The 19,397-nt window shown below is 43.2% G+C and overlaps 1 protein-coding gene across 2 annotated transcripts in view; it reads right to left on the bottom strand.

Moving 5' to 3' along the window:
* Positions 1-19,397, bottom strand: part of LRMDA (leucine rich melanocyte differentiation associated) — a 1,059,156-nt gene that overhangs the window by 472,530 nt on the left and 567,229 nt on the right. For both annotated transcript variants that reach the window (XM_044916082.1, XM_044916081.1), the window contains one exon: positions 6,334-6,460. In XM_044916082.1, coding sequence (XP_044772017.1) covers positions 6,334-6,460 — 127 coding nt within the window. The remainder of the gene's footprint in view (positions 1-6,333; positions 6,461-19,397) is intronic.

Here is a 19,397-nt window from a genome sequence, read left to right as displayed (position 1 = left end):
CCAACCCTACTGGAGAAGAGCCCAGGATAGTGTGTGTATGCACGTGGGTGTTTATGTATGAGAGAGAGAGAGAGAGAGATAATATGAGCATTGGGGGAGATAAGGTCAACTCTGTGGCCAGTGACTACCAGGCCAGTCTAAGTGAACCAAAGAAGAAGAGTAAGATAAGCTACGAACCCAGAGATGAAGAGGTAACATGGGAAGTCCAGGCTTTAAAGTATCCAAGGACAAGACACCAGCACTGAGAGCTGAACAGAAGTGGAACAAAGGGCCAGCAGAACAAAGATGGGAGGTCAAGTAGGAGGTATGCCGCCTGGAAGTGTGGCATGGGTCGGCTGAGAAGAAATTTGCCAAATGCTGGGTTTGGGCTCTGAAATCCCTTTCATGAGCTCCGCCAGCAGCTGGGAGCAGGCCTGGCACAGGAGGGGAAGGGGCAGGGCATGCACAGGCAGATGACTCCCCTCCTGCATCTTGGTTCCTTTTCTCATGCACTGATTTTCCCTTCCTTGGGTTTCAGGGTCTGGGGTTTAGAATTAACATGCCTGGGTTCTAGACTGAGCCCTCAGTGACTTCAAAAAGTTCATACTTTCCCAGTTTTTTCATAAAGAATCAGAGTATTCACCAGTGGTATGCAACTCACAGAATGATAGGAAGGTAACATTAAATTATAAAAGTCAAAGAAGCATTCTAAGTCTATACTCTGGCCTCGGTTATAATGCGGCCCAAGTAAAATCAAGTAAGCTTACATAATTCTCTAGGATAATAATAATGACCGTTAGGTAGAAATTAGAATGACCCTCACAACAACCGATGGGGTGGATACCATTGTTGTCCCAATTTTGCAGAGGAAAGCAAAGCATTGAGATGCTAAGTAACTAGCCCACGGACACGTAGCCAGGGACAGAGCCAGGATACAAGCCCAGGAAGCCTGGCTTCAGAGCCTGCTGTCAACCACTATATGACACAACCTCTTTCCAAAGGATAAAATCAGCCCATAATCCACGTTCACAGGGCCCAGTAACAGAGCGTTGGATGGACATGCCTAATTGAGAGTAAAACCAAAATGGACAACTCTACATATGCAAAAACCAAAAACCAAAAACACCAAAAATTAAAACCAAACCAAACTTTACAAAAGGACTTCAGGTAGAACCCCATTTAATAGTAAGCTTTCTGATATATTTAAAATAAGATTCAATTTCTAAGAAAGTCCTAATACGTACCTTTGTAGAAGGTCAGCAGTTACTTGATTCTAGGTCTCTCTCTATTGCAAATAGGAAATGAATTCTTAAGGAGACGAGACATCAAGGTCCGTGCGTAGGATTGTTATAGGAACGAGGCATGCCTCTTTGTATACACACCTGTATAGTCCCCTATCATACTGGCTCTACATTTGGTATGTGACTGGCTTTGGCCCTAGGGCAGCAACACCCAAGATGCAAATAGGGCTTGAAAAGTATTTGTTCATTTGGGCTTTGCTCTTGGAACACCTGCCCCACGTGGAGAGTCCTGTGCTATCCTACTGGAGGCATGTTGTTCAGCCAACAACCAGGACCAACTTCCAGACATACGAGTGAGGCCATCTCAGACCATCCAATCCCAGCCAGGCCTCCAGGTAACTGTGGCTGTCTAAGGACCCAAAGCAAGATCCACAGAAGAACCATCCATTTGAGCCCTGCCCAAATAGCTGACATGCAGAATTGTTAACAAATAACACAGTTGTTGTTTTAAGCCACGAACTTTTGAAGTAGGTTATCATGCAGCAAGGCTGATAGAGCCCAAATCCCAAGGCATTTCACGGAGTAGCAATAGCAGTTTGGAACAGAGTAACTGTTGAAAGAGTCTGCAGTACTTTCAAGACAATAGGAGAGTCAGTTGGCTGAAAATGTGGAGTCAGAAATATTAGGTTAAGAGAATGCCATATGGTATTACTCCTGCTTTTACCTGGCCTTCATTCTCTGACTTCTGGGTTAAGTACATGGGGAAAGTAAGTAATCACACCAGAAGACCAGAGGAGAGAGAAATCAGGCTGCATCCTGAAAGAGTCAATTAGTATCTTTTTTTATCTCCTGGTAATAAAGTACTCTCCATCAGCACAGCAATATACCTGACCAGTTTTACAGCTACACATTGCCTTCTGCTTCAGTTCCTCCCCTACCACTATCATTTCTCCCTCAGCATTACCACTACAGATTGGAGAGGCTGAGGAATGCAAAGGGAAAAGGTTTCAACCAAAGACAAAGAAAATCCCTCAGCTCTGTAGAGCCAAGAATCCTGCTAATCTCCTCTAGTGATAGCAACACTGAGAATACAACCATCCTCCAGCCCAATTTATTCCTTTAAAAATGAGAAACATATATACAAGGGAATATTACTCAGCCATCAAAAAGAATGAAATCTTGCCATTTGCAACAACGTGGATAGTGCTAGAGACTACTATGCTAAGCGAAGTCAGTCAGTCAAAGACAGACAAATAGCATATGATCTCACTCATATGTGGAACTTAAGAAACAAAACAAATGGGGGTGCCTGGTGGCTCAGTCGTTAAGTGTCTGCCTTCGGCTCAGGTCATGATCCCAGGGTCCTGGGATGGAGCCCCACATGGGGCTCCCTGCTCCACGGGAAGCCTGCTTCTCCCTCTCCCAGTCCCCCTGCTTGTGTTCCCTCTCTCGCTATGTCTCTCTGTGTCAAATAAATAAATAAAATCTTAAAAAAAAAAAAAAAAACCACAAAAAACAAATGAACATGGAGGGAAAAAAAAGAGAGGGAAACCAAGAAACAAACTCTTAACTATAGAGAACAAATGGAGGGTTACTAGAGGGGGGGTGGGCAGGGGGATGGGTGAAACAGGTGATGGGGATTAAGGAGTGCACTTGTGATGACCACCGAGTGTTGTAAGTGATGAATCACTAAATTCTACACCTGAAAGTAACATTGCACTGTATGTTAACTAGCTGGAATTTAAATAAAAACTTAAAGGAAAAAAATGAGACCCTTCCTACACAGTAAAGGAAACCATTTAAAAAATGAAAAGGCAACCTACTAAATGGGAGGAAATGACTGCAAATCATATAATTGAAAAGGAATTTCTAAAATATATGAAAAACTGGGGCACCTGGGTGGCTCAGTCAGTTAAGTCAGTTGACTTCTGATTTTGGCTCAGGTCATGATCTCAGTGTTGTGAGATCAAGCCCTGCATCGGGCTCCACACCCAATGGGGAATCGGCTTGAGGATTCTCTCTCGCCCTCTCCCTCTGCCCCACCCCCCACTATTGCTCTCTTTCTCTCTCTCTCAAAAAATAATAATAATAAAAATAAAATAAAGGAAAAGCTCACATAACTCAATAGCAAAAAACAATCTGACTTAAAAATAGGCAAAAGATCTGAATAGACATTTTTCCAAAGAGGATATAAAGGTAGCCAATAGACACATGAAAAGATGCTCAACATCTTTTGTGTATATAAATATATATATATGTGTGTGTATATATACACATACACAATTATATATAATTTATTGTATATAATTAGCCATGTATATATGTATATAATTTCTATAATTTCTATAATTGCATATATATGTGTATAATTTAACCATAAAAAAGAATAAAATCTTGTCATTTGCCACAACATGGATGAACCTTGAGGGCATTATGCTAAGTGACATAAGTTAGAGAAAAACAAATACCATATGATCTTTTATGTGGAATCTTAAAAAAAAAAAAAATCCAGAATGGATTCCTGTGCATTTTCAGCATATTCTGTGCCAGTTATGAAAATGAGCCCTCTAAAATGGGAGACAATAATGCTTAGGAAATTCACATGAAGCATGAATCTTACTTATTAGTCTAACCTAATGAGACTAATCAGGTATCCTGTCAATTGTCAATATTTACATCAATATTTACTCAATGTCTCCTCAAATGTCAGCAGTAACAGAGGAAAGTAATACTATAAGCTACTTATTTTGGACACTTAGGTATCCAACAAATACTTTTCATTGATTATTATACAAATCACAGGTTGATTAAAAAAAATCACCCATGAGTTCATCTGCAAACTGGGATTATGTGAAATGATGTTCTTTCACAGTTGGCGTGCTCCTCTTTTAATTGTTTTTCTCAGGCTTGTGCTGAAATGAGCTTACATTTCTTAGTATGCACCAGTTCATGCGACAGAGAACTGGCCAGGAAGTTGCTGAGGGAGAAGAGGAATTGAGTTTGGGATTAGCATTTGTCCAGCATTTGCCAGACAAAGTCCTTGTGGGTTGGTGTGTGGGCTATTCAGGAAGTCCTTCTCATGGCACCGTTTCTTATATTGTCAACTTGACAACATCCCAGTGCAAAGGCAGCTGGTTTTCAGCCACGCAGAAACCCATGTTGCTCACGTTATCATGGCACTTGGAGTCCAACGTTCAAATAAGGCTTTCATACGTTCTTTTTTTCTTTTTCACCAGTCCTAATAGGCAAGTGGAAGCTGTGATGTCACACATACATACAAAATGAGAAACAGGGGCTTTCAAAGGCTGACCTGTCCACAGCCACATAGCTAAACATGATTAAGCTGACTCCTGAACCCAGTCCAAAGGCTAATACTTTACAACAGTGTGGGACACAGGATATAAGCACTGGGGCCCAAAGAAGGAACCTTATCATCCAGTTCTATTCTAATAATCCTTCTGTTCTTGATTGATTTGAGAATATCATCCAGTCGATCACCTAAGACAGTCAAGGGAGCCATAAGACACACTGACTGTAACAATATTTAGAACAAGGACTAGGAAACTTGGTTGACCAAAGGATAGGAGAGGAAAAAAAAAATCCACCAATACCGCATTATGATAAAGACTGATATTTACTTGTAGGCCCTCTCCTTCTACTTCTATTAAAGTGCCAATTTATAATTGCCACGGTAGCATATTTTACCTAATAAGGAAAATACTGTCTTATGACTTGAAATATAAGCAGAGGCTAATAAATGATCTGGCCTATCATTCTTAAAGCAGACATATGCATGCATAATAAATGTAACATATATATATATATCTGGTTTTATTTCACACTCTAGGGAAAATGCCCTGATCTCTTTTTCACTTCTAACTTACTATGTGAACATGAACAAGTGATTAAACTACTCTAGGTCTGAAATGTTTCACTAATAAAACAAGGTGATTGTACTTCAAGTGTGAGGCAACACAGAAGAATGGAAAGAATTTTGGATACGGCCACAGTTGAGGCTAAATCTGGGACCTAGCATTTTGGTCAATGTCTGGCTGTGGGTCTATACTTCACCTCTTTCCTCATTCAGGTAAGTGGTCACCTTCTGCCAGGGTTTGGTAAAAATAAAAAATAATATGCTTAACATTTATTACCCAGCACCGTGCCTGACCACAGGAGTGCTCAATAAAGAACAGTGGATGATAATCATTCATTCATTCATTCATTCATTCGTCACACAAACATTCACTGAACCTCGGCTCCATACCAGGCATTATTCTATGTGTGAAGGATACAGGAGTTTACAAAACGGACAACACACCCTGCCTCTCAGCTCACAGTGTGGCAGCAGGGAGACCCAAAACTGTACAGAGGAGCTAGGTGCCTAATGCTGCAGGAAGCTTCCAATTCCATTTTCAGCCTCTCTATAGAATCCAGAACAGTTCATCCCCCTGAGCTTCATCCCAGGCTGGCCAGGTCCTCACCGACTTAAGGAGAAGGCACGCAATAGAAATTCAGCTCTGTTAGACCTCTCTCATCACCATAGTACAGCAAACACCACGGAGGGCAGAGCTACGCCAGGGCTTCACACATATCTCGCATCTTTGCCCCTTCCCCCGTTCCTTTGCCAGACCTGTTCCCTGAGCCTGAACCAGAGCCTTCCAGAAGCCTCCGTGAAGGCCAAGCTCGCTTAGAGGCACCACTCCGTACTTTCCACCAGAGGTCGCCCTCCCACACAAGCCCAAGCCAACAGAACCCGGCTCTGCCTTCTCGGCAGCAGTGACATTATTTTCTTTCTCTATTTTTATCTATTAAAAAGATTTCTTCACAGCCATAACTTAGATCTCCACACTAAAATGGAGCAACAGGAAGATATAATGGTGCATTTCATTTATGAATGACCTATAATAAATTACTCTGAAGTGTCCCGAGTGCCAGAAGACAGAACGCTTTGTCTGCCCATGGACTGCATTTCACATACTTTAATTTAGCTGACACATAAAACTCATTTGACATTTCGCAGGTATTTGTGTGGGGCGGGGGAGGGGGGGTGTGCCGCCGGGGACCACTGCGGGGCAGGGCGGGGAGTGGAGGCAGGGGGCAGAGCCAAGGATATCTGGTTCTTGTTGAGGGTTAAGGTATGGAGCCTGGGTAACCCTGGCAACACGAGGTCGTTCCCGAGCAGATTGTTGTCCAAGATGAGTTCCTCCAGGCTCCCGAACGCGCTCAGTCCTTCCAGTGACCTGCAATGACAAAGGCAACAGGAAAAATGATCCTGCACTAAATCAGGGAGGCCATTATGAGCCGAAATAAATATTTTAACCTTCCCTTTCAGGACTGGGAATAGTTTGGGCTTGGTGCCTGTCAGCAAAGTGAATGACAAGAATTAGTAGCTGGAGCTAGGGTGGGGGCGGTGGGGGAGAAGGGGCCGCTCGCACTCACCGCATCCTTCACGCATTGCCAACATGAAGGATGAGGGTCACTTAGTGAGTAGCCAGGATCCAAAACAAAGGGCTTCAGATACGGCCTGCAGGATAAATTTGTCAATGTCTTGTGCCTTCAGGCACCCAGCCTCGGCTGACCCTAACCTCCATTCCCAAGATAAATAACTCTGTCACAGTTCACCTTCATTCCCTGGACACAAATTTAAGTTGTCATCCATCATTCCTGCCCAGAAATATCATACCCCTCTTACAATAATAAATATAACTTCAAGTATCATTTCTTAGCGGTTCTCCTCTGCACAGTCCAGGAAAAGGCAAGGAAGGCTTCCTTTCTCTCCCTTTGCTGCCTTTGACTTTTTTCCCCCCTCTGCTTTTTTTCTTTACTAATCACTTAATTTGCTTCTGCCCAGTGTCCCTGTGGCTGCCCCCAGAAGGCAAGGCATCTGCAGAAGCACATGATCACTCCAGTCAGAGAGCACTGTTTCTTTTTCTTTCATGATTTTTCTTTTTGTTTTTGTTTTTGTTGGGGGGGGGCAGTGGTTTAAGGAAGGAGTTGGGGGAATTTCTGTTTCACTACTCCTGGCTTGAAGTTACGGTTTTAATTTATGGAAAGTGGATTTCTCACTTTATTTTTGAAAGAAGCGTGGAATGGCAGCAATGTAGATGTCAAGGCAGTAAATAATCAAGCATCTGAAAGAATTAAGCACCCGGCTCAGGGAAAAAAAAAAAGTACCAGAAAGGGAAAAAATAGCCTTGTTTTTACACTTAGCTGAAAGTTAACTCTTAACGTTATGGGCTCAGGAGTGTTGAGGGGGGGCGGGGGTGACTGCGGTGAGGGGCAGTTGTGCGCATGTGCTCCCCGGGCCGCTCACAGACGTTCATTAAGGAAAGCCGCCCGGTGGAGGGACTTCCACAGACGCACATACTCCCAGCTCGTTCACCTGCCAGACCCTAGAGCCGTGCTGAGCTTGCACAGGCTGACAGCTGAGCTACGACGTCGACCCGAGGGCGGACTCGCACGGGATCTCCTGGCTATTCTATAAAATGTGACCAATCAGGGAGATGTTGTCTACACTATTCATTCATTTACTGATAGCATGTCCATCACAGACCCGCCTGCTTGTGTGGGCAGCGCCCGCACAACTGATGTGAGTGTGAACTTTAGCACCAAGGCTCTCTCTCCGGACAGCTGCATCTCCCTTGTGGGACCTCTGCCCAGCCGACTCCAAAATAGGGAGTCAATGCCTGTGAGTCACTGAACCCCCGGACTCCACCGGGCCCAGAACTCCCTCAGCAGGTCCCATTCCTGACTGATTCACCCCCAGGGCCCCCCCCCCCACCCCAGGGCCCAGCACCCTGACCACCCCTAACTCCTAAGACCAGCACTACCTGCTCCACAGTAGAAAGGCGATACCGCTTAACATTTGAGGGTAAGGGTCAATGGGGTTATTGTGTCTCATTTCTTCCTCCTTTCTCTTCTTCCTCATGTTTCAGGGAGGCAAAACACAACTCACACACATGGAACTTGGGACTCTGGGACTTTACCTCAGCTCTACCATTTACTTGAAGTATGAATTTGGGCACCTCAATAACCCAGCTGAGCTCCCTCGTTCGTTCTGTGTGGCTTCCAGCTCACAGGATCTTAAAGAATACAAGCAAAAGACTAACATGTCACTAGCAAATGCTGGCTCCTTTCTTTTCCTTCCTCCTTTCATTCATTGATTTTTCTGGTAGCTGTGACCCTAGAGTGTGTATTGCGGTGGGGGGAGGTATGTTCTGGATGCAGGGGGTGACAGACGAGCAAATATGCCAAGGTGTGCAGCCAGTCTGGCTTCTGCAGGGAAACTTCGACCTCTCCTGAAGTCCCTTCCTCCATGGGGGTTAATGAGTGATGATCCAAAAGTGCTTTTTAGGACGAGGAGGCCCTGTTTACCACAAGGGGAGTTAAGGCCACCTCCCTTCAGGGCGCCTTATGGATGGCTAATAAGTCCTTTGTGCACAAACATCAGTTGGGCTCTGGTCAAAGGCAGCATCCAAATACACATTGTTCCCGAGTTATGTTATGCAAATATAATACTCTTATCATGAGAATCAGCAAATGGTTGGCAACTGGCAAGCAAAAGAAAGCTCCCTTCCAAGAGTGCTTTGGGGGAGGCAAAACACAAAATGACACAGCATGAAGAGGGACAAAGCAGAGAACACCAGAGGGAGTGCCCACAGAGCGGCCTTTCTCAGGGGCAGCCTCTGGGGCAGAGTTCCATTCTGAGTGAGACTTCACAGAAGAGCCGGGGAAGTTCAGGCTCAAATCCCCTGTCACCTGTCTGGTTGTAAGACTCTTTTTGCCATGTAATGTTATTAGCTGCTCAGTAAAAAGGGAACTGTGTTATGTGGGCGGTTGCTAATTAATAAATCCCTGTCTTCATGTCATCAGTGTAGTGTGCACTTGGTGATTTAATCAGCTAAATTCAGAGCTGAGGGACTGGGGACAGGAGACAGGGTAGTGAAGGGTAAAACTGGAGAGGACAGGATTTCTGGGGCTTGGCTGGCATGCAGAAGCCAATGAACACGCACCTGGGGGATGCTTTATTTTTTGCTTTTTAAAAATCTGAGTTCTGTTGTTATGGTTGTTGCTGTTTTCGTGGAAGGAGTAGAGGAAAGAAATTATTTGCATCAATCTTTGCGTTCACAGCTCTATATACAAGATGCCTATACAAAGAGGTGTGTGCTGTTAAATAAAATGACAAGGCAAACAAGGCTTTAAGGATCCGCACAGATCTATGCTGTTTAATGGGGCAGCTAGAAGAAAGATGACGGGACTGCAATTTCTCTGCTATCACCTTCTGTGTGGACAGCAAAGTGCACCCCAGACCCAAGAGCTCGGGTGCAGGGGGTGACTGTCACTCGAGAGTTACTCCTCCCCAGCCTGGTTTGCAGTCTGCAGATAGATGTTTGAGGGCTGGGCTGGGCAGGCGAGGCAGACCTGTCTGCGGTGGTCAGGGGCTGGAGAGGGAGGACAAGGCTTCACCCATTAGCTTGGCACAGGGAGCTGGAGAGAGGTCTTCCCAGCCCAGTAAAGAGACACCAAGGGCAGGGAGGCAGACCCAGGTGTGTGCGGTCCCTGGGTCTGCGCTGTGGCAGGTGGTTTGCTCGGGGAAATGTAATCAGCACTTCCGAAGCCCATCGCAGGCTGCCTGCCTCCCGCTTCCCCAGCAGGAAAGCTGCCCGTGATCTCACCCACAGGTACCATCTAGGTTACCTCACTCACAGGGTCTCAGGCTGGGCTACCCCAGGAGCCGCTGCGGCTGCTGGGAGAGTCCCAGTGCCTTTTCCAAAGTCATATCAAAATGACAAAACATCACAACGCATTCAGCTCTAGCGGATTCAAACAGAGAGAACTTTTAAGTTTCCACTGTAATTAACCCTATCCTCGTTAAGATAATTATGATCAAGCTTCCTGTCACAGTTAATATCCCAGCATCATTGCCCGTGGCTCACACTCTGCCCTCATTAGCTTATAAAAACAGCGGCACTAACCAGGCTGCCACAGCCCTTTCCAAGATAGGCCCGTGGTTGTGAGCTGCTAAAGAGGGGCCTCGGGCAGGGCAGCAGGCCCCACAAAGGGGTGGCTGCTTGAACCCCAAACTCTTCTGCTCCTGGGTGGGCTCACACTCAGCGGCCTTCATTCTATTCCCAAAAGTTAGCCACTTGTCAGAATGGGGAAGGAGAAGGGCCAGGACCAAAGCAGAGCCGGTAGCTTTGGGACAGATGAGCTACAAAACCATAGCAACCCCTTCCTGCCCTTTACCCAGCAAAAACCCAGCCAGAAAAATCACCAGAGGACACCTCCAGGACAACTCCCTCCATTCAAGAACTGCCAATCTTATTCCTGGGGTATAAGCTGTGGTAAAAATCAGATCCCTCTTTTCTCAGCTCTCAGCCTATTCCAAGGATGATGCTTCTGCCTAGCATGACACAGGCAAGGAAGGCGGACACAGTTAACCACAGATCCTAAGAAGACATGTCTCTCTCTGTGGAACCATAGCTGGCCTCAAACCCAGAACCAAAGGTCAGGATGTTCTCAAACCAATTAAGAAAATAAGATGTGAACTAATATCTTTACCTACCCCCTCTACTATATCTATCCAGGTATCCATATCCATATTTTTATAACTGATAAAATGGGGAGGCTATGGAAATTCAAGAGGACCTACTCTGTCTGTCTGCCATTCACCACACTGGCTAGTCCTGTAGACCTGCCAGCAATGGCCAGAGCCTGCTCTGTAATGGTCTTTCAGGATGACTTCCATCTGCCCGGGGCCCTAACAAAAAGGGATCTCAAGGAACTTCCATAATACCTGGAAAGTTGTCAAATGCACAGTGAGGGCTCAATACCCCTTTGTCAACGGACTACTGCTCAGCCCGGAGCCTAGGAGCTGCTCAGAGAAAAGCTGACAGTAGGATCCCAAGGGCAGGACAAAGAGCAGGCCTCAGGGCAATCCCTAGGAACGTAGGAGGGCAATCCCTACGTTCCCATTCCTTCAGAGTCCAGAATGACTCCCTCTATTCACCCTGAGGCCAGCATCTATGACCAGGCAGAAGTGACATCCAGTGAGTCTGCACCTAGACACCAGAAATGGTTATTAAACGATTTAATCACTTCTTTTTTAAAAAATGAACATTTTATTTATTTATTTGACAGAGAGAAGAGACAGCGAGAGAGGAAACACAAGCAGTGGGAGTGGGAGAGGGAGAAGCAGGCTCCCCGCTGAGCAGGGAGCCCGATGCGGGGCTCGATCCCCGGACCCTAGGATCATGACCTGAGCTGAAGGCAGATACTCAACTGACTGAGCCACCCAGGCACCCCTATTTAAATACTTCTTTACCACTTGGAAATAATTGCAGCTCTGAGTATCCTGAGTGCTCCTCCTGTTACCCTGGCCCCTCCTTGGAATCCCCAGACCTTTCTGCAACCCAGCAACTGAGTGGTTAATGCCCGCCACAGCATGGAGCCTCTAAGGACCCTGCTCCAGCCAGGATCTTTCTGACTGATTAGTGTATCTGTTAAATAATTTAAATATCACCCTTGAGAGCAGAACACCAACTCTCGTACCTCTCTTATGAGCCCCGCCCATGCCAAGTGCGGAGCCTGGCACACAGCAGGTCCTTGGCAAATGTGCGCAAACTGACTGACCAACAGAGGCCATGACCAAAGCTATAAGGACGGGACAGGCAACACAGAGTTATATGCAGCAGGATGAAGGAAGAAAAAAGAATGGGACAACTGTGATATGACTGCTTATGTCCCAGAAAATGACCCAGGGGCAGCATTTCAGAAAATACCATTAATCCAACCACATGAGAGATATTCTTTCTTTGTCATAAAATTCTTTTTATAGCCCACGTAAGTGGTTATATATATCCATAGTATATTACTAGAGAGAGCATATTATATATTATATAGTATATACTACAGTATATTACTAGACATAGTACTATATGTACAGCTGGATCTATATATTTTCTACATAATTTTCTGTCACTCAGGTCACTGAGCCAGGGATAGATGTCCAACTAATAATATAAATCACCTAGTGTGTATGGTAAGTATATTAATAGGGGATGAACGTGTCTAAAACAGATGAATGTGAAAGAGGCTCATGGCTATGTAAGACCCTGTAGAGTGACATCATACAACTGTATATCATATGGAATTTGTCAAAGTCACCCCAAAGCCCTACTAAGTTCCCTGTCAGGATGGAAGATTCCTGAGCTGCACAGAATACAATTCAACACTAGCATACGAGTCCAAGACCAGCCAAAAATCCAAGGTAGTTGACTAGGTGTTTGTTAACTCTAAGCAGGTTCAAGTCTGAGGCCGTCACGCACCATACCTAAATAATACTAAAAAAACGGTTACATATGATCCCTAAAGAATTATGGAGAATGCATAAGGGGCTAGAAGCCCAGAACTGGGTACCACAGTTGCAGTTATTTGAAAAGTGAAATAAGATTCTTCACACTTTGGATTCATAAATTCATAGACTTATGATATTCCAGTCAGGAACTGGTATTTGTTTGCCTTAGGACAATGTAAATCATGTTTCTGGTCATGTTACCCTTTTTACTTTTACTACCAGGAAGCTCAGAGATAAATTGTGACTCAGATGTAAGAAGGTAACACCCCATAGTTTCTATATCTGCTTTCTAACATCACAGTTGAGGCTTTTTTTTTTTTTACAACATTTATATTTTATTTATCTATATTTTTTTTGGGTTTTTTAAATTTTTTTATTAGTTCTAAATAAGCTAGTTCAAATCCTTTGTGAAATGAAACAGGAGATATAGACATACAAATTTAATATAGCATTGAGTATCAAACAGGCAGTTTCTGTACATTAAGAACAAGTTCTGTGAGACCAGCTACTAATGTGGACAGTTGACTAGGAATAAAGATATATATTGTATCCAGATTTCAAAAAGGCTTTGAAATGATTCCAATGATATCCTTGTGACACGAGAGCAAAAAGTGAGCTAGAAAATGACAACTTCAGGTAGAGTCATAACTGGTTCAAAAATATACCTGAAGAATACCAATTAATGGCCCGGCTTGCTCCGGGGAAAGGTTCTGGGGACTTTGTTCCTCTTTTTTGCCAATGACTTGGTTAAGGACATGTTCATCACATTTATGGAGTCCAAGACCCAAGAAAGCTATTCAAGAAGATACAGTAGGATCCAAAATGATCCTGTTGAAATCAACCCATTGTTTCAGCCCAACAAGATGAAACTTCCCATTATTTAATGTAAAGACCCGAATATAGATTTAAAGCCCAACTACCCCAAAATACCTATTTGAAGAAAAAATTAAAAGGCAGATGTAAATTGGGGAAAACCTTTGCAATCTCTCTAACAATCTAAGATTTAACATCCTTAAAATTAAAAGAGCTTTTGAAAAGCATCAAGGGAAAGCTGAAAGTCCTAAGAGAAAAACAAAAGACATGGAAAGAAAATACACAAGGAATGTATATGGTCAATAATGGAAAGGTGGGGTAATATTTCATCTTCATTGGGAGTCTCAAACATTCAAATTAAACAAGATATTTTCATTTAACGAGCAAATACATTGTTTCCTTAAATGTTAGCACAGTCTTGTTGAAGTAACAGACCAACACAATACTAATGGAAGAGTGAAACTGTTATACCCTTTCTGGATGGCAATTTATATTAAAAGCCTTAGAAATGAAAAAAAAAAAAGAAAAAGAAAAAGAAGTCTTAAAAATGATCACCTTTCATCCAGTAAGTCCAATAATTTATTCAATAAATATCAAAGAAGTGTTCATGGTTTAAGTATGTTCACTATAGCATTATTTATAGTAACAATGTAAACATGCTTATATGCCCAATGATAAATGATTACAGAAAGCTCAATATATCCGTATAATGAAATACCATGCCATAGTTAAAAATGATATTATAGACATATATCTATTGACCCAGTAAAATTGTCATGCCATCTATTTAAGTACCTAAAGTTATAATACATATAACACATGCATATATAATCTCATGCATGAAAATTAAGTCACCTATGTCTCCCCTCCATTCCCGGCACAAATTTTAATTTGCACCATGTTTTCCATGGTGATGGTTAAGAGTCATTAAAGTAGTCTGATGTTTCTAGTTCATAAACGACTGTTAATATACAATCTTGTACATAGGGACTTTATGACAGTTATATACATACACATGTACACCTCAATCCATACATGTATTTATATATCTGCATACTGATACAGTGATCCCAGATATACACCACTAACTCCTGAGTAATGGTTATTTATAGGGTGTTTTTCTTCTCTTTTAATGTTTTCACTAGTTACTAGATTTTCTGTGATAAGTATTTTATAATTAGAAAAAAAAACTCCAGTAACTATTACTTTAAATAAAATAACTCCCCAAACACGAGATGGGGGAGCCTTGGATAAAAAAAGTGTGTATAAAGGAGATATGAATCAGCAGAGTGGGGCTGCCTCCACAGAAGAGAATCTGATCCTACTCTACTGGCCCTTAAGTGACTCCACTTGGAGCTTTGTTTCAATTCTGAATGCCAGACTCAAAGGGGCATCAGTACTCAGAAATACCATAGAAAGAGACCAACCAGCTGGTGAAGGGTGTTAAGAAACAGTGATGGAGACAGTCAAAATTATTTAACCAAAAGCAGAAGAGACTTCATTGTTTCAAAGTACTTAGTCTCTGGCATTCTAGAAGGCAGAATCAGAAACTATTTGGAGAAAATAATACAAGTTGGAAGGAGAGGTCTTGAATCAATTTTTAAAAACTTACAAAAACAGAGAGCTGTTCACCAAAGGATTGAGCTGCCTTCTGAGTATATGTACTTGATCAGAGGCTAGAGTTATGGAGAATGTTTAAAAGAGATTTCTGCATGGAAGATGAGATTTGGTGACTCTAATATTCTACCAGATTCTGTGCCTATCAAACTGGAGCTCCTTCCTTTGTCAGTAAGGTTTACAAAGACTGCCAAGAGCTGCTTCTTCCCTGCCAGACAGCCTCGTGGAAATAGGGCAGCAGAGAGTTCTAGCTCTGTCATTCTCTATCACACTAAAATCTGTGCCTTTTTCTGATCCTCTCACTTGGACTTTGTAAAGCCTCTTTAATGCTTCCTTAACTATGGGGATACCTCCATAATTAAAAGGCACATGTCACACACTGGCCTCTTATAGCCTGTAAACTAGATGTCAAAGCTGCAGTTCTAAAATATAACCTGTCACGGTCTTCTTCATAGACTCATAGACTTTGAATTCCAGGGAAGTTTTAGGGTGCTCCATCCTCCACAGAAGGTAACTAATGACTATAGAGGTAAAGTGGCTTACCTGAAAGCATATATAGTATCCAAGCCATGTTTAGAACCTTTGGACATATAGTGCAGTGCTCCCTCAACTGAACTATGCTAATGCACCTGTAAATAATTTCTAGTTGAGATCTGGAAATGGAAATTCACCACTGCCACATCCTTTATCCAAACACTGTGTATAGCTTTGTGATCCATTCCTTGTATGTCCTCAATCATACTGATCAAATGAGATGGTCTTCAAATTCCTTTGTCTTTTTTCTACACTCCCTCCTGACCCTCCTAGTATAATCCCCTGAAGAACTAATTCTTATTTTATTTATTTATTTATTTATTTATTTATTTATTTATTTTAATGGGGGCACTTCATGAGGTGAAGTATGCTTTAGGTAGAGAGATGGGTTGAAATTCACCAGGTAACAGTCTCCAGTTGGCATGTACCTCTATAGCTCATTCATTCATTTCACTTCATTCATTCATTCACAAAAAGGTATTGAGTGCCAATCCTGTGCCCAGTACTTTGTTAGTCTCTGGGGCTGCAAAGAGGACTGCGGCATGCTCCCCGACTTTAAGCAACGGATATAGGCAGGGAAGGAGTTATCAGATAGTGCAGTGTAATGGGTTCGATTGGGATGATCAACAATACTCCAAGGAGGGGGAGGGTTAGGGAAGGTTTCAAAAAGGAAGTGGGCTTGAGCAAAGTCTCAATCCAATTGAATTCTAATTCTGTGAGCATCTTCTTATACTTTATGCCAAATTTGGTGGCAAAGGCACCTAAGAGGAAGAGATAACTAATCCTGGCATTCAAGCAGTTGCCATTTCAAAAAGCTAACCTAGCACAAAAAAGCATGTGTGTGATATGCACTTCCGGTATGGCAGGTTCTCAGTGAGTGCCTACATCTGGGGCTACAAAGGATGCACAAGTCTCAGCGCCTGCTCCCCGTGGATTTATCATCTATGGGAACAGAGAAAAAAGTTGGACTTGAACTGAGGAGGAGAAATCAGAGGACTGCACATTATTAAGCAGTGTGGGCAAAATGGGCTCTAGAAGTGGAGAGGAAAGAAATGAGGGGGCCAGGGTCACCATTTTCGGCGCACACCTCCCCTGTTTGTCCTTAAGTTATTTCAGCAAGTGAGTCCCTACGGACAGAGGTGAGAACGAGGTACCTTCCCTAGGAACATGCTGGATGCCTCCATATCTTGTTGCCATCACTCTGTCCATCTGGCTGTCCTCCATGCCTCTCAGTGAATCTTTCCTGCATTTCTCCCACCCTGGTGATAGGGTTTGGTCTGGGCTTTGACTATGTCTCTAAAATTATTTTGATTCACGGCTTGAGATTTTACAAAACCACACATGCAAGCATGGAGCCTGTGGCCTCGGGATCTTGTTTGTTTTTAAGAGTCTAAGAGTGAGTTTGTTTGGCGGGTTCTATAAATGGGGGTTTTCTTTACTAGAGAGACGTAAGGGAGTGGACATGGTGTGCTGCAGCCGCGGTATGTGTGCACGTCGCCATGGGGTGGAATTCAGCGCCTGGTGGGGGAGGCGCCCACAGCCATTGGGCAAACATATGTTGGGCCAAGAACACAGCTCTTCAACCTCATGAACTGTTTGCTTGAAAGATAACAGTGTCTCTTCCACACAAGCCTTTCACCACCCTCCATAAAGGGAATTTTTAATTCAACAGATGGTGTCTACTCATTGCAAACCAACCAGAAAGGGAGACATTTATATGGCTGTGCCTCAAGGCCTTAGGGACCCAGAGGGGCCCTAATCAAATACTTGCCCAAAGACCAGCTCCCCATGGGCAGGGCCCCCTGGAATGGAATCAGGCCAGGAACACCAGCAAGAATATGCCAACTACTGATTCTGTGAGGTCCCAGTTGGCTGAAAAAGGTGAAAACATGTTTTCTGTCCCAGACTACAAGATAGCTTTATATCTCCTGAAGGAAAGAAGGGCCTGGGTGATATGGTGACCTCCAAAAGTGGCTCACAACTGGAGCCATTTCCCTTCTTTCCAAACAGCCCTACCTCTGTGCTTTGCAAAACCTTTCAAAGAAGAACTTTGTTAGGTTTGCACTCCATTTCATATAATGGCACATTCCGGCCCCAAAGACCCAGACCTAGCAGAAGTAACAGTTTTAGGGACAAAAAAGACAGATCAAATGCTTGCAGATGTGCAGCAGGATGAACAAGAGATTTTCCTCAGACTCAACGAAGGTTCTTTCATCCCCATTCTGCCTCTTTGGTTACTTGACTGCTGCTCTTGGGGGTAGAATGCCATGGTGGGGTTTTCACAAAGAATGTGGTGTTTGAATGAAGACTACCTTGTCAACTCACTGAAGCCAAACACAAATGTGGTAAATAGACACACAAAGTAAGACCACTGAATCTGGGCGCATGATCTCTGTTTTCAAGTTCCAGATGTAATTTTCTCATCTATTATAGTGGGAGAAAAATCCCTGACCTACGCACTTTGCAGTTATTGGAATAGGGAGGACATGAGATAAGGTATCTCAAAGCAAGCCTAGGTAGATCAGGATTTTTGATATTTAAAAGATTGCTTTTGAAAAATAAAAAAAGTGTGTATTTTATTTTCAAAAGAGGTAATTAGTTAACCTCAGATAAAGAAGCATGTAGCTAAAGCTCTTAAAGACAGACTAACATATATTCAGGATCATCGGACAACATAAGGAAATGCCAGCTTATGAGAACCTCTGTCTGAAGAATAACCAGGGACCCTGATTCTTGCCCTGGTCACTACCTTCCTGCAGTCAAAATCCTTGCCCTGCTCTGGGCCTCACTTAACTCTTTTGTAAACTGGGGAGGCTGGACTCAGTTATCTTAGATGTCTGCTCATGTGCTAACATTCTCTGCTCTAAAGTGGTTTGCAGGAAAAAAACTCCCAAATCAAGCCAAAGTTTTATCCTTACCTTAGTTATGCCATCACTCAGTAAAAAGTTGAGCATAAATGTAGCTGGCCATCCTCAATCTTCACATGGCCAAAAAGATGGAGGTTGGAGGGTAGCAGGGGGAGGGGAAGAGTTTCAAGTCTCAAGTATGAAATCTGATTAACAAAATATTCTGGGAGGGAAAAGTTAGGGGAGAAAAAATTCTCCCTCTGCCCCCTGCATTTTTTTTTTCCATCTTTCCTAGCATCCGAGACTAGGGAGTGACAGGCTAAGTGACACAGTGCTCAGAGGGCAAAAGATAAATGTTTGATGAATTGGCCATTGGTAGGGAAGTGATGGGCTTTCTATGTGCATAATGGCCAAGCTGCCTTTCCATGCCGATCGTCTGCCAAGATAAGAAGCCATAATGAATGGACCTTGAGATGCCCTGGACAGAAGGAGTTTTAATTTGACTGGTTTTAGTAAAATTAATTTTAAAAAGAAGAAAATGGCAGAAGGAAGAGAAGAACAATTTGGAGAGACCAGAAAGACTGAAAATTACATATATCCAGAGTGGACACTAACCACTGGTTTTTCTACTCTTTGTGCTAGCCAAGTCAGCAGAGGAAGAAATTGATTTTGTTACATCTATAAATCATCATAAAGCCTTTATGTGCCCAGTATTGTGCAGAGACACTTGAGATACACAAATTAAATGGCCTGGCTAAACAGAAAAGTACCTTAATAAGTACAGAATGGATTATTCATTCATTCATTTACTCGTCCTTCAATGAGTATTTACTGAGCACCCCTTATCCAGGCCTAGGGTGAATGAAACAAGTCTGCTCCCACCTGTGTGGAGCCTGATGGGCTAGGATTTTCTAGCAAAGTGAGGAATACTCTCCTGGCTCAAGAACTCCTACTTTGCTAGATGCTCTCCTCCAGGGGGCCACGCCTGAAAGTCTTGGACACCTCCTATCT

This window comes from Neomonachus schauinslandi, chromosome 6 (assembly GCF_002201575.2).
Source record: "Neomonachus schauinslandi chromosome 6, ASM220157v2, whole genome shotgun sequence".
Lineage (NCBI taxonomy): Eukaryota > Metazoa > Chordata > Mammalia > Carnivora > Phocidae > Neomonachus > Neomonachus schauinslandi.
Note: the sequence above shows the minus strand (reverse complement) of the source record. Positions and strands in the feature narration are given on the sequence as shown.